At 44.7% G+C, this 15,716-nt stretch overlaps 1 protein-coding gene across 1 annotated transcript; it reads right to left on the bottom strand.

Moving 5' to 3' along the window:
- Window positions 1-11: 11 nt before the first annotated feature.
- dna2 (DNA replication helicase/nuclease 2) lies at window positions 12-12,090 on the bottom strand. The gene is made up of 25 exons (XM_061814308.1): window positions 11,809-12,090; window positions 11,537-11,590; window positions 10,291-10,954; window positions 10,082-10,178; window positions 9,747-9,896; window positions 9,451-9,634; window positions 8,997-9,145; window positions 8,792-8,908; window positions 8,448-8,694; window positions 8,259-8,373; window positions 6,399-6,555; window positions 6,122-6,301; window positions 5,126-5,362; window positions 4,886-4,999; window positions 4,692-4,801; window positions 3,841-3,950; window positions 3,628-3,756; window positions 3,452-3,544; window positions 3,070-3,263; window positions 2,866-2,955; window positions 2,521-2,728; window positions 1,110-1,199; window positions 845-1,030; window positions 622-770; window positions 12-371 (listed from the first exon to the last, which is right to left on the bottom strand). Exons 1-25 carry the CDS (start codon window positions 11,836-11,838, stop codon window positions 320-322), a joined length of 3,906 nt encoding a protein of 1,301 aa, XP_061670292.1. The 5' UTR covers window positions 11,839-12,090; the 3' UTR covers window positions 12-319.
- Between the last annotated feature and the right edge of the window lie 3,626 nt (window positions 12,091-15,716).

Raw genomic sequence — 15,716 nt, forward strand, 5'->3', positions numbered from 1 at the left:
AAGTTAAGGTATATTACACAGCACACAGCAGTGTGTGGCATTTTATTTTGTGTCCTTGATTTTACAAGACTGTCTCACTTAAATTAATTAAATTATGTTAGATTAGCAGAAATTTCCACTACACAGTTTAAATATAAAAATAATCATGCAAGCACTCAGTTAAATATGTTGACTAAAAACCACGATTCGTTCGTGAGCAAAAAAATCCTACCGCTAGTGTATGATGTTTTAAATAAAAATATATTTTGTTGAAGATGCGAGGTAATGAGAAGTAAGGCGGGGATCACGCAGCGCTCAACGGCCGCAGACGTCCACGCCGTCACAGGAGCATTGTGGGTAAGGCTCTGTCGGCTGACGGAGGGAGCTGGATAATGTGAGGATAATTAAGGAGGGTAAAGACAGCGGTAAGGGTGGGGTTGGGGGGGGGGGTGTCAGCGCATCCATAACCCATAAAGCCTTGGGTCATAAATTCTTGAAGACCACTATTACGTTAACCATGATGAACATCTTTAATAATAAGACTATGAGTAGTGTTCTGCTCCCAAGCGCGCGTGCAGACGGGAAGATGAGGCTAACAACTCAAAGCCAAGCGGCGCATTCTCACAAGAGAGGAGGAAGGATATCATGTTCTCCTGCTCCAGATGATTGAGTAGCTTCTCCACAGGGGTGTACCGCCTGAGCGTGGACGCCGAGCCCACCATGAGCAGTTTGTGTTTGGCCCTGGTGATGGCCACGTTCAAGCGGCGCCAATCCTTCAACAGCTCTCCCAGCTGGGAAGCAAGAAAAAAAAAAAAAAAAAGTGATGCACTCAAAAAGAGTATTAACCCCCCCCAATACAACACACATTTTCTTCTTCCGTGGTACTCCTGACAAAAGAGAGCACAATGACACTCTTGTCGCGTCCTTGGTATTTGTCCACAGTGTTTACTTCCACGCCATGAAAAGCAGACGACTGCAGCAGAGCCGAGACGCACCGGAGTTGTTGTCTGTAAGGGGCGATGACGCCGACGTCGCTGGCCTTACAGCCGGCCTGGGTGGAATGAACGCGTGAATCAAAATGGAGGGTTTGGGATTAAGTGAGCCTCAATGTCACGTTCCTGCAGGCATACCTTTATCAACAATGACAGAAGAAGGTGGATGATGGCCGCTTCGGTGTGATTGCTTATGCCTCCCCGCTCCACTGACTCCAAAGCTGGCACCTTCGAGGAGAGACGCCATCTTTGAACACTCGTGATGACCGCTAGGTTGTTCGGCGCTATCAGGTCAGCTGGTGCCATTTCCACTGTGCCGGCCAGCCACACACACTTTTTTAAGCCTCTCCTGATCGCTCACTCATTGCCATATTTTTTCCTGTGGCTTACGGCGCATTATATGACCTGGCCGCCCAACCCCTTCCTAATCTTTCATTTAACCGCGCTGCATGACTTGTCGCAGTTGTAACAGAAAGTCAGTGGCAACCAATTTTGTGATGTGGTTTACTGCATTTGTGTTCTACACGCCCCATATCGGTCCAGATTTAACCAGCCACATAATTTTGTGTGACTAAAGCGAATCAGGTGGGCTTATGTCATGCTTCTCGGCAAAACCTGTTCCAAAATTGCAAATTGTCTTTGCATTTTTTGTTACTTGAAACCCCTTTTTAAAAATCAATTGAATGGTTGAACGAACTATTTTCGTTGACTTCTGATTTAAAAACTAGTCAGATTTCTTGTACTGTAATTCCCGGCCAACAGAGCGCACGCGGTTACAAGGCTCACCAAGTACATTTGTAAAGGAAATACCATTTGGTACACACATACGCCACAGCTGTGAAACCAACACTGAAAAACGAGATATTTACAAAGACGCTACACAGAAAGAGTTGAATGCTAGCGCGGTGCTAGCGCCGCACTAACGCTAGTGCTAATGTTAGCGTCGCGCTAAATCTAGCACCACGCTAACGCTAACAAGGCCGGTTAAAATGAAACTTATTGGTAAATATCACTGAGACTCGCCAGTAACACAGCAGCAACACGCTAGCACAGCGCTAACGCGGCCAGTTAAAGTAAAATTTATTGGTAAATATCAGTGAGACTCGCCAGTAACACAGCAGCAACACGCTAGCACAGCGTTAAAAGGCTCGGTAAAAGTCACTTCCTCGGCACATATATTCCACCGACCTCATTCTTACCCTTTCTGCTTGAGTGCTCCCTTGTGTCCGTAAAAAAAAAAAAAAAAGCACAAATTAGGCGCATCACCGCATAAATCGCAGGGTTGAACACGTGTGAAAAAAGTAGCGGCTTGTAGGCCAGAAATTACGGTATATTGGTAACACTATAATGATGCAATTCGACAATAGTATGATTACACAGCCATAATGGCCATCTGGGGGACAGACGGGGATCTGTGACACACCCTTAAGTGTCTGAAACAGTGACTATGAGAAAATGTCATATCTTCATCAAAATTGAGCAAGAAAATACCAAAATGAGAGGATGTAGGACTTGCTAAAGTGTTCAGTTGATGTATTTCCCCACATACCATTGAGCAATCCAGGAAGCAAACGGGTTTGCTAGGTGTCAACACATCCTGTATCCATGCGAAATCCTGCTGGGGATGGGCGTCAGAGACGAGCTCCGATTGGACGGAGGGCAGCGAGCACAGCGAGAGGAGAGCCGACGCCGTCCTCTCCGAGCCGCACTCCAAGCGGCCGTCATACATCAGACAGTTGCTCAGTGACATGATCTGCCTGCAAGCGCACCGCAATAAGTTGGACTACAAGTCCTACAAACAACTCAAGTCTTTCCCGCTATTGAATTTCAGTTTTCGCATTTGGTCTAAGAGCCGTTGACTTTTACCAAGCCCTGCAAGCGAGAGGTCAGGTACCTGTTCATGCGGTACTGGACGTTGAGGTGGACCACAGCTTCAGAATGGCACTCCAGTCGCTTAAACAGACTCTCATCCATCCCTAGTGACCTGTTGAAATTTCAGATTTTCAAAAGTTATCCGTAGAATTCTGAAGCGTATTTATTCGTACGAACTGAAATAAATGAGCTTTGCTATATTTTGGGTTATTATCAATAAAACTACCTTGCTTCCTTATCATGCACTATTGGGGCCAGCTGTTGGTGGTCCCCGACCAGCACAAATCTGTTAGCGTAGAACAGCGGCCCCAGGCAGATGGGCTGGCTGATCTGTGACGCTTCATCCACGATGCAGAAGTCGAAGCGCCGTCGTGTGAAAATTGGATGCTTAATGCCCATGCAAGTTGTTCCCACAACCAGCTAAAAAGTGTGTGTGGGGGGGGAGAAGAAAAGAGGTCAAGCTAGCAATTGCACAAGATAGGCCATGATGATGCATTAGAATGTCCACTTTGGGCTTTGTGTGTGGAGTTTGTCCTCCCCGCGCATGTGTGGCTTTTCTACGGGTACTCCAACCCAAACACCGCTGAGAGGAAATGAAAGTGATTCACCTCTTTGCTATAAAGCTGCTCCAGTTCTGACAGCGTGTGAACTCCATTTTTCCGGACAGTTTCTTCCGTGTATGGAAGGATGTCCGGATGGACCTGCAGAAAGCAACATCATCATCATTCCGACTCATGTTTCGGCCAGTAAATTTGACTTTTTGTGTGACTCCAGTACAGCCAACCTTTTGCCCTTGCCCAAGACGCAGGAAGCTGACTTTGAAGCGCTTGAGCTTCAACAGGATATTATCGACAGCGGAGTGTGTGTAGCTTGTCAGCAACACGCTGAATCCGCACGCGTGCAAGATGCGAACCTGCAAGGAAGAGAACGAAAGAGATTGTGGGATTGGTCAGGCAACAGGGAGCATCATCATCGTCAGCTGTGGTCATCGGGCTACCAGGGTGCAGATGGTGGTGGTTTTGCCCGTCCCGGGCATGCCAACAATCAACGTGTAGTCTTTAGACAGCAACACTTTCTTCATGGCCTGCTTCTGGGGCTTATTGAGACCTGCAAAAACAAATGACTAATTCCCGACCAACAGAGCGCACCTGGTTATAAGTCTCACCCAGTACGTTTATAAAGGAAATACCATTTGGTACATACATATGCCGCAGCTGTGTAAAAGCCGCAAGTGCCCACATTGAAACACGAGATATTTACAAAGAATGACGATACACAGAGTTTAACACCAGCGAAGCCAAGCTAATGCTAGCGCCACCGCACTAACACTAACACTAATGCTAATGCCATGCTAACAGGACTGGTTAAAAAAAATAAAAAACATCGGTAAAAATCACCGAGACACGGCAGTGAGACGCTAGTGCAGCGCTAACAGGGCCGGACTGGTAAAAGTCACTTCCTCGGCACAAATATTCCACCAGTCTCACTCTTACCTTTTCCGCTTGAGTGCCCCCCTTGCGACCGTTACAAAAAAATGCACAAATTAGCCGCATCACTGCATAAACCGCAGGGTTGAAAGCGTGTGAAAAAAGTCACGGCTTATAGGCCGGAAATTATGGTAATTAATGACTCAAGTACCACTTGGTGTTATTCTTGGAAACCAACAGTTGTCCACAGACCACACATCAAGCGATTTATTTAGCGTTACCTCTCCTTGCGGAGCAAACCTTTTGTCTGATGGATATTTGCCAACATTTCACAAGTTCGTAATAAATACTAAAATGCAGCACTGAAATATTGAGGCTGTCATGTTATGAAAGCCGTCCAGCTATGAGGAGAAAGGAAAACCTTTGAGGATGTTTGCCACTCTGTCTTTGGCCTCTTTGGGAAGAACCGAACTGAGATTGCAAATGAACTCCGGCCGACAAAGACCCACAACCAGCTCCCTCAGACGATCCCTGCACAGATCGAACACAATGTGAAAGATTTCCACGAAACCAGTCAGAAGGAAAGCGTGTGAACAGCAAAATATGAAAATCTACCCGTGCTGGCTACTTTCCATCAGTCTGGAGAGATTGGTCAAGTGAGTGCTGAGTCCCATGACTCCTTCATCTGCATCCAATCGAAACACTTCCCCACTGAGCTTAGACACGTCCCTGCGACAGACAATCGACTGTTATTTAACGGGAGCCCGTGAAGGAACAACATGTACTGAAAAGATAAAGACAAGGTAGCGGTGGAGACAGACGGACGGATGGATGGATAAGAAGTATCATCCTTACCCGTCAAGGGTACAACTGACGGATGTCCGGCTGACATCACACAGGTAGCCTGTTGCCAGGGCAAAAAAACGACCTCCCTGGTCACTAAGGACAACGCGATCCCCGCTGGCCAGACCGCAACCGCTTGGATCGTGCGTCTCGTCAGGCCGCTGGAAGCGGTGAAGGAAAACGCCCTCCGACTGGACGCTGGCGGAGCCGATCAGCCGCAGGTTCCCGATGCAACTTCCTTTCTTCTCGCTAGATGAAAGTTATTTTTAGTTGAGTCCAAAACATCACTTTCAATTAATGGCCATCCAGCAGGGGGCGCAGCATTCCTCTCTTTTAGAGAGAAGTGATTGAATAGTGAAATTGCTATGCAGTAGCTCATTGAAAAAAATATAATTTGCATCTATCATACCTACTCCGAAATGGCCTTATTTTATGCAAGTTTTGAAAAATAAAAGTTGAAATGGAACTCTTTCATGACCCTCTAAATTGCCCTTGTGAGCGCGACTGTCTCAATGCGCCCTGTGATTGGCTGGCGACCAGTTCAGGGTGTATCCCGCCTCCGGCCCGTCGTCAGCTGGTATAGACTCCAGCACTCCTGCGACCCTCGTGAGGATAAGCGGTTAAGAAAATAGATGGATGGATGTTGTATTCATGACAACAGGAGGCTTCAGACCAATTGTACATACTGTATGTCTAATTCTCAGACATGCACGTCATGGTAATCTGTAAATATTTGAGGAATTGTACTTTGTGCTTTTAATTGCAAGAAGCATTTAACTGTTCTGCATCTCTTTTATGTAGCTAATGAACAATATTTTGGATCAATTAAGTGAAATTGGAGCATTTCCCAGAGTATACCTGATTTGATCTGGAATGAGACTCTGGTTGAACTCTGTCGCGAACTATTTAGTGGCGCTCCCTAATGCGTCGCAATTTATTTGTGTTGTCTGTGCTTTTGAAAACATGGTTGTTGAAAATAGACCCTCCTGACAAAATGAAACTTGCTACCTTTCCTCAGGCGTCTGGAGCCACACACGCTTTCGGCCATTCCGGGCCTCCATGCTGGCGGCCTCGAGGTGGCAGAGCAGCAGCCAGTGGGCGAAATAGTCCAGATGCGTGGCGGTGAGGTGGCCCGTTTCCTGCTGCAGGAAGTCGTCACTGACGTCTGACGACGCGCCTTCCAACACCCTGATGAACCCACAGGGGGAAACCAATGAAATCGTTAAAGGTAAACAGAGAGAAACTCGGGACTATGTTCGGATTTTAAAAGCATGTACAGGTGTACCTTTCATACAAAGCGCAGTTTCTCCTCTGAGGGCAATATTGGCAGGTCTTTTTGTCCGTCACGATGTCTGGAAGTCTGGCTAAGTGACTCCCCTCCACCCCCTTCTGCACCGAGTTGTGGATGTAATGAACCAAGGTGTTCCTCAGCTTCAGCAGTTCTATAATGGACCAAAACACTTCTATAATCAGCCCCAAAAAACACTTTCCAGCCTCGCCTAAGTACTTGTGAAATTTAAAGAGTATTTAGTGGCTCTAGAGCTGTGGACCAAGTGGTTATAATCGCCGCTTGGCCCCGTAGGAATCCCGATTCAAGTCATTTGCCAGCAGGAGAATGTAGGCGGAAAATGTCAGCTTAGTCAAGTGTGGCCAGAGCAAGAGAGGATGTAGCAATGAACCGCACCAGCTGACCACCGATACCTTGAAGTGCTCCCTCGGTGCTAAACTAACAGTGTGTGTGCTTGTTGTGCACCACAGCCAAGATGGATAAGAACATGAACGCTTCCAAATCCGTCGATGATTCTCTCGCGCTCTCTCTCCTCTCGATTCACTCACCCGTCAAGTGTGTTGTGCGGAGATACGAGAGTCCATCTATACAAAAGAACGTGTCCTGTGTGTCCCGATTTACAATCCAATTTTCAAAAATGTGACTCCGAGAGGGCTGTCGCCACGCGTGGTGCTCGTTCCTAATGTCGAAAAAGTATGTGGAGTAGAAACACCAAGTACAAAGCCAATCAGATCCAATTCCAAAAGATAAAAATACAATGTTCTGAAAAACATTTCTAATGATTATACAGTTAATATTTGGTACAGTAGCCTTTGTATTCAATTACAGAGGTCAAACGTTTCCTGCAGTTGTTCACCAGGTTTGCACACACGGCAGGAGGGATTTTGTCCCACTCCTCCACACAGATCTTCTCTCGATCAGACAGGTTTCTGGGCTGTCGCTGGGAAACACGGAGTTTCAGCTCCTTCCAAAGATTTGCTATTGGGTTTAGGTCTGGAAACTGGCTAGGCGACGCCGGAACCTTGATATGCCTCTTACGGAGCCACTCCGTGGTTGTCCTGGTTGTGTGCTTCGAGTCATTGTCATGTTGAAAGACCCAGCCTTGACCCATCTTCAATGAGGGAAAGAGGTTGTTCCCTAAAATCTCACAATACATGGCCGAGGTTATGCTCTCCGTAATACCAGGCAGTCGTCCTGTCCCATGTGTAGAAAAACACCCCCAAAGAATGATGCGACCACCCCCATGCTTCACAGTAAGGATGGTGTTCTTGAGATGGAACTCATAATTCGTCTTCCTCCAAACACGGTTAGTGGAATTATGACTAAAAAGTTCCATTTTGGTCTCATCTGACCACAAAACCTTCTTCCATGACTCCTCTGTATTTAATTCTAATAATGTATGTAATTCTAGCTGATAGACAGGAATTCAAATACTTATTTGCAGCTGTATCACACAAATAAATCGTTAAAAAAAAAAAATCATACATTGTGATTTCTGGATTTTTCTTTTTAGATTATCTCTCTTACAGTAGACATCCACCTATGATGAAAATTTCAGATCACTCCATAATTTCTAAGTGGGAGAACTTGCAATACAGCAGGTTGTTCAAATACTTATTTTCTTCACTGTATATATTTTTTTCACCCCTCAATTGTTGCTAAAAATACAAACGATTAGAAACAGCAATAAAGATACTATTAAATGAATATCTCTCTGACAGTCTCCACCCAAAACTAACCGGACATAAATTTGTAAAGGTCGAATTTTGGAAACATTTCATGTACTGAAGCTCAGACGCAGACAAAAAAGTGAAGACATTGCACGCAACAATGGCAGCTTGCCAGAGCCTAACGTACCTCTGTGGTCCATGTGGCTGGCAACAATGGGATGCAGGTTTCCAGTCTTCAGATAAAGCAAGAAACCGGCTGGAGGATTGTATCTGTCCGATGTCATCAAGGTGTACAGAATCACCTTGACACGGAAGACAATCGACATGATCATTGATGATCAATGAAACGCAATCATGTACGCTACCGATAGCAAACCTGACTGCGATGTTCAATCGAGTTGGACTCCCTCCCCGTTTTCAGCTCCAGGGGGATGGTCATCACTTCAGAGGACCGCTGGCTGACATTTCGCGTCCTTTGGATTCGAACCCTCGCCGTCAAGTCGATTTTCCCTTTGAGGCCGAAGCGCGGCGACCACACGTTCTCTTCGATGTCGGCCAGCTCTGTAATGGTAGCGGCGGCGGAGTCCTGCGCCCTGCCCGCCGCCCCACCACCACTGCTGGGGCTGAATGAAGTAACATAATAACCAAAAAGGGGAGGAATTCAAAAAGTTATATCAACTATTTAAAATAATTGCACACAGCAGTGTTGCATCATCCCACATTTGGATCCTGATGGCTTTTGGCGTTACGAGGTAGTCCTTTGCCCACAGCTCCAATGAGGGCAGGTAATCATGGAGCTCCTGCTTCATTTCATCCTGAGTTACACCCAAACTGTACCTAAACCACCCCCCCCCCAAAAAAAGACAACATCGTGAGATTTTTCTCTTTCATCTCATTTCATACTAAAAACAACAATATAACTCACATGGCCCCGAGGTGCTGAGGACTGTGCAGAGCCTCCTCGGCCATGTTGGACAAAGACGCCAGAGAGAAATCTTTGGCCGTGGCTGCTCTCTGGAACACTTGGTGGATGATGGTGCCGTTCAGCATCTGCTTGGAGCCGCCGTCAAAACTCTGCAAGCCCAAAATCAAACAGGAGAGGAAGCTTCAGGGTGGGAGAGGGCAAGGGAATATTTAATAAAGTCAAACCCAAAGAATAATATTATCAATGCCTCTTTACTAATATAAAATCAGAAAAGTAGCCATTCATCAATGTGACACTAAAATTAGACTAATCTAGTGCAATTATGTATTTAAATTTGTGATGAGACAAAATGTTATAAGATATTAAAATTCCCACTTTCCTGCTGCTGAGGGTATCCGTATATTATTATGGAAGCAAGGATGTAAAAATTAGCTTTCAAAAATGAAGATTTGACCTTAAACATCTCCCCGAGCACGGCCCGCCTCATACAGCGGATGGAGCTGGAGATGCTGGTGCCCGAAACCAAATAGTCGGGAAGTAAAACCAGCAGGCCCTGTTCTCGGTCCAACACCCAGGATCCGGCGTCAGCGCGGCCCTCCAGGTGGACCACGTCGCCACGGCAAACAGGCATCATCTCCCTGAGGGGGAAAAAAAAGAAAAAAAGAAGAGGTTGCGGATTATTGCCCATCACATTGGCGGGAGAAAGAAAACGTGAAGTTTCATGCGCGAGTGGACCAGAACGCGCCCGACCAGCCGTCTTTCAGCAGACACGTCTCGGTGGCTCGCAGAGATCTGAAGCGTGTTACTGTCAGGACTTTGTGATCAGGACCCTCATCCACGTTTAAAACCCAGTAGCGATTGTTTGGACCTCCGCCGAGGATCAAGTGATCTGGCAACTTACTGCGGAGAAAAACAAGATGACTGCCACTCAAAAGTAATCCATACCAGGGACGGGCAAAGTATGGTATTATTTATTATTTGGGAAACAGTCGTGTACCCCAAGCCATTAGAAAACTTTGCAAGACTTCAATAAGGAGAGAAGAAATGGACAAACTTAAGTGTCTTAAGTGTAAACGTAGCCTTACCGGGCTTTCTCGTCGGCCACGAGACATTCACTCGGCTCCATCTGCTCTGCGAACCAAAGCTCGTCCAAACCCTCTTCCAATGTGGTCTTGGTGTTCTCTTCGTTGGGGGAAAAAAAAAAAAAAAAAAATCACTCTTATTGCCTGGAAAACCTGGTCTGATATGACCTAAAACACAATTTGTACTCATTACAACAATTATCAGAGGGTACCTCCCGCTGGGTTGACATCGGACGATTTCACTTCTTGCTCGACCCTATCTGAAGATTCTGATGCAGTTTTTGGAGCATCTTTCTTGTTTTCTTCCTCGCTACGCGTCGGCGCTGCAGGTTGGGCATCTTGCTCGTCAGGTGTGCACGCGAGGCATGAAACCATTTTGCTTTCTGCCGTCGTCTGCTCGATTATGGCGGTAAAAGCGGTCTCTCCCTCGTGTTTGTGTTCTTCCTCGGGACTGTCCTCCAGTGCGTTTGCGGTTCTTGGCCTCTTCGGTTCACGGAGCTCTTCAGAAGGACTACAGAGCCTTTTCAACAAGCCACATGTCCCCCTTTCACTGTCTGACATTAGACTTGGCCGTTTGGAACGAGGACTTTGGCAGATGGGGGACAAGCCGGCAGGTTTCTTCCCAGGAGACGTTTCTCTCCTGATCCCAGGGCTCAGCTCTTCGTGGCCTCTCGAGGGCGAAAGCGGAATCTGACTACTTTGGGTCTCGGGGACCACGAGGAGATCAGGCGAGGGGGGAAGAAGGTTCTCAATTACCCCGAGGATGCTCCTCTTTAAAGGGGAACGCGGCCCCGCGGCGAAGACGTCTCCATTTCGGACTTGCGGATCCGTCTTACAGGGCACGGCGCTTCTTTCTGGTGACTGAGGGGGTAAACCCTAAAAGCAAGCAAATGGATTTTGATCATTGTTAAAGAAATGAACCAATAATACATGTTTGAAATCAAAGATGTGACAAAGCGTTTCAGTCTTCCATGAAACAAGTAAAAATACACTGAACGTGAAGGAGCCATCGTGGGCTTCGTGCAACGTATTTGTCAAATGAAAGAGGGGGGGAAAAACAGCAACAAATTGTTGACGCAAACCCAACAAACAACAATAATTATGCATTTGTGTGGATATTTTCCTACGTATTCTCCCACTAAAGTGCAGTCGCCTGCCCTAATCTGAGCATCCACTGCCTTTACTCACAGGAAGTGGGGCAAATCCCAATGTCCATTTTATTTCCATGTCTTCTTTGGTCTTGCTCTCAGTATAACTGCAGATTCACAACCTCCCTAAGAGTCTCATCTTCCTCCACCCATTACCACATCATTTTGTTCTGTCTTTCACCTTTTCAGTGATGTAATTCACCCTGACGACGTGTTCACTTTTCTCCTTATGCCTCAGCATCATTCCCTTCATTTTTCTGAGCATCTCCCACACCTCACCCCATTGTCCACGGTTCTTGCTTATATTTACCTTGTTTCCAGACGTAAAGAAGGTAGCGATGTCTCTGTGTGCTCGCGGTGTCGCCTTAGAGAGAAAGAAATAAAATACACTTTTAGAACGTACGTGCTGGTTTTCCACCAGTGTGGCAGGTTAAAGCAGAACATGTCAGAAATGGAGCATTAGCACACCCAGTCCTGGCAAGCGAGTGACTCTTTACACGTCGCCTCATTTTACAAAAATACGACTCGAATCAGAACATTAGAAGGCTGGACTTGACGTTGAGAGCAGCTGCGTGAACCTACCCTGGGAATCTTCAGTTTGGTTCTTTTCATATTGCCCAGACGTCAATAAAATAAATACGGGAAGCCTTAATAAACTACAAACCACTATTTCCACGACGAGTTAGCCAACATCGCTAACGTCCGCCGGCTTCGGTCGGCGGTGGTTCACTTTGTGCACTTAAACTGACGTCGCGACTATCCACCAAAAACTCGACTTCATCTTTCTGTAAACGTCCATCGTCAGCGTCCATCTCCTTGCAGTTTGCTTCAGCGCGCCAAGAGTTTCGCGTAACGGAATTGACGTCATACCATTTCCGGCAACCCGATTTTTTTTTTTAATAATCTGAAAACAACGAAAAAGAAATTATATTAACAATTCAAGATTGCAATTGATACTAATAAAATGACAATGTGCTAAAACACTTTGAATGTAATTGAATGCCAAATGCTCACATTTATTTTTTTACCTTTTAATCCTTCCACATTTCTTGACTAATTAATTGATTCATTCCTGCCCGAAGACAGCACAGGGATTCAAACCTCCAAATACTCGAAAAATTCACCACTTACCTATTATCCACATTTAAAATACCCCCACTTTTCCCACAAATGTATTTTTACACACAAAAAAAATCAGTTTCATTCATCAAATTTCCCACTCCTCACAAGAAAATTTCCTCAAAAAGCTAATTTAACATATTTAGATTTAATTTAATTTACCTCCTCCTTGCACTTTTCTTGACAGATTTACACCAATCCAACGTCCAAGTCCTACATTTTTGATTATGAAAGTTAAATTTCACGTTTTATTTCAGCGTCAGCGCTCAAGCATTTCTAAAGACGATTTCATTCTCAGACAACAAACATATTTGAGGGAAAAAGAAAGAGAGAGACAGAAAGATAATCATATCGGACCTGACTAATTAGGGCAACGTAGTCTGCGATTGATGGAATTGTGTTTATTCACTCAAACTAATTAACAATTGTTTGGATTCGCTCACTGAGATTTTGGTGAAATTTGTCAGGGCCAGCAACCGTTGAGGCAGCGTCAGGCAATGATGGCTCCGATGTGTGCTCATGATCGTCGTGGAGTGTCAACAAGAGCCACCGCTAAAGGTCAAACACAATTTCAATATGTTCCGGCATGCCAGACGACCTTTTGTTCAGATTTAGAACATTTTCTGCCCGTAGGAAATCATCGGGTAAAGGGCCAAGCTGTCACCATCAGAAATCTTAATTAGTATTACGTGCAACGTTCTAAGGTTAAATAAGTAGATCAATGAGTTAGCCACGACCACTGCGCTGGTATTAAGGTGTAAAAAACATTTTTAAAATGACAACAAATGTTGCCAAGTCACCTGGTGCATTCTTAAAGGACATATAGGAAGTTGACTTTTATTGATGATCTACAAATGCAAATAATTATGCGACATTATAGAAGAGAGTCAACTTTTTTTTACATGGCTAATTCCGAAAATGGTTCTGTGACCATGTGGACCGGCCAGCGCCAGGCCCCGCAATTGCTTCGTGGAGCGTCTGCGGAGACCTGCCAGACTGAATCCATCTCTTGATACCACCACGATAACAATGTAATTGTAGAATTTATCGACTGCACAAAAGCGCAGTGTAGCAGCAGGCATCTTTGTCACGTTCATCATCTGAAGCAGTTCAGAATTGATATTTACATAATGACATGACAAATATACACTAAAATTGATTTATGTGTGCAGAGCACAGATGTATTTTTTTTTTCTTCTGCTGGTTGAACTTGCTTGTAACAAGTTTGGCTAAACCAATTAGAGCACAAGTGTCAAACTCAAGGCCCGGGGTGCTAGATCCAGCCCATCAAATGGTTTAATGTGGGCCGCAAAGGCAAATCATGTGTATCAACGTACATGAGTCTTGTTAAAATCTGTTCCAAAATTCCAAATTGCCATATCAAAATCTAATGTGATTTAATGGAACAAATATTAGAATTTTGGACGTAAATGAAGGTCACGCTCTTGACTGAATCCATGAACCAAACACAGGGGCGTAAAAAAAAAAAAAAATCATTATTTTCACGGGTACGATGTTGCGTTCTGGAGGTTTCCGCATACCAGGTGCACCAGAGTAAAATACAAAATACAAACACTTGAATGTGAACTATCCTGGTATGTGCAAGAAATGTGGTTCGCCACATTCGTGCTGTTTCCTGCAGCAGCCTGCAAATGCTCATCCCTGCCAGTGACGGCGCTGTTGTTGCACTTGTGTCATCATTTACATAACTGTGGATCGGGACCAGGCCTGACCCCGAATGGTGAAAATCAGAGTGAGTGACGCCCGTTACTATTGTTATTATTTATTCATTTTTACATAAAAGAGTGAAGACGTACAGAAATCCAACTAATATACAGTTTTTAATAATAAAAAAAGTCACTCACGCCAAAAATAAATAATTGGTTTCACATTCATATCTATGCTTCTAATGATTTATTTTTCAATTTTATTTGCAAAACTGTAAATATGAAGTATGTCAACTTTACAATTTACTTATGTAAGAAAAACACGGCACCAATATGAAACGGTGTTTTCTCACACGCCCCTTTGGTGAGGACGAGTACTGCATGCCACAGCTTGTGCTTTTTTTTCTTTTCTTTTTTTTTTTTTTTTAAATCTGCAGCGTCATGCAACCAAATGAACCAAATATGTAATTTAAAAATATTCAATACATTAGCCTATGAAAATTTACACTGCATAAAGCTAAGAGGAATACAGAACTGTAGGAGCTGATCTCAAATATGTATAAAAGTGTTTGCTCCACAGCAATAAAAAAAATGAACTATTCTCTTTGATACAAGACGGTGTGGCAATTTGAAGGGAATATCAAAAATAAAAAATGTCAGGTGCCAAAATCCTCAGTGACAAGGACACAACTGTGCGTACAAAAGCGCAGTCAGACACAAAGTCAGGAAGAACAGTTTGTGATCAAGTGCCTCATTATTTTTGACAGCCGGCCTTGTGAAAAATCAGCCATTAGAAATGGAGGCTGGCAATAGGACTTTCTTTTGATGCCAAAACAACTCCATCATAATGACATTTAATGGAGAAAATAATACGGTAAGACTCGTGCAGGACCCCAGGTAATATCGGTGAAGCAGGTTTAGGAGCCCTTTGATCTGAATTAGACATTCATTTTTTTTCCTCCAAAAAAGAAATGAAATACTTCAACTGTTGGATAAATTACCTGACTGCCCCAACCCCCATTGCGGTCATTTTCAAACAAATAAACTGAGCTAATTAACCATCGCCGCAGTGAATCAAGCCCTTGAAATTTCAAGTGCTTTTCGACATAACGACCTGTGATGGATTACAGTACATGCTACTTCATTCCAACCAGGAATAAACTTGCTCGCCCCACAGAGTACATGAAGCAGCGTAAAATGCGGTGTTGTACCGGTACTGTATTCCTCCAGGTGCGGGCAAAGAACGGCGACGTGATTGCCTGTTGGCTGTTTTCAAAAGCGGACATGAACAGGCGCGCTGAGGATTTGGGGCAATCATCAGTGGCCCCGGGATCCTTCCCTGGTGTACTATGAATCTGCTGTACTTGTACTGTACGTGGAATTGAACCCCATGACTGATACGCCTTTAGACCTGCGACGCCCGTGGGAGGAAGACGTCTTTTACAGTGTGGGGAAAGTTTACCTGTCCAGTGACCATGTCAGGATACATAACGGAATCGAATGAAGTCATTTGTACTCAGAACTAGAGCAAGTTGGAAATATAGAATCAAATTTAACCCATTCGTGGGCAGCGTCCCATTTTTGGGGACATTATGATTTTCACGCATCATATCCTTCAGTATATCAAAATATTTAAGTGTTTTAATCTGAAGTCATAATTTGGTATCAGGAGAGGATAACTCATTGGTCAAAGTTAGCACAGAG

Source organism: Syngnathoides biaculeatus, chromosome 3 (assembly GCF_019802595.1).
Source record: "Syngnathoides biaculeatus isolate LvHL_M chromosome 3, ASM1980259v1, whole genome shotgun sequence".
In the NCBI taxonomy this organism is placed as follows: domain Eukaryota; kingdom Metazoa; phylum Chordata; class Actinopteri; order Syngnathiformes; family Syngnathidae; genus Syngnathoides; species Syngnathoides biaculeatus.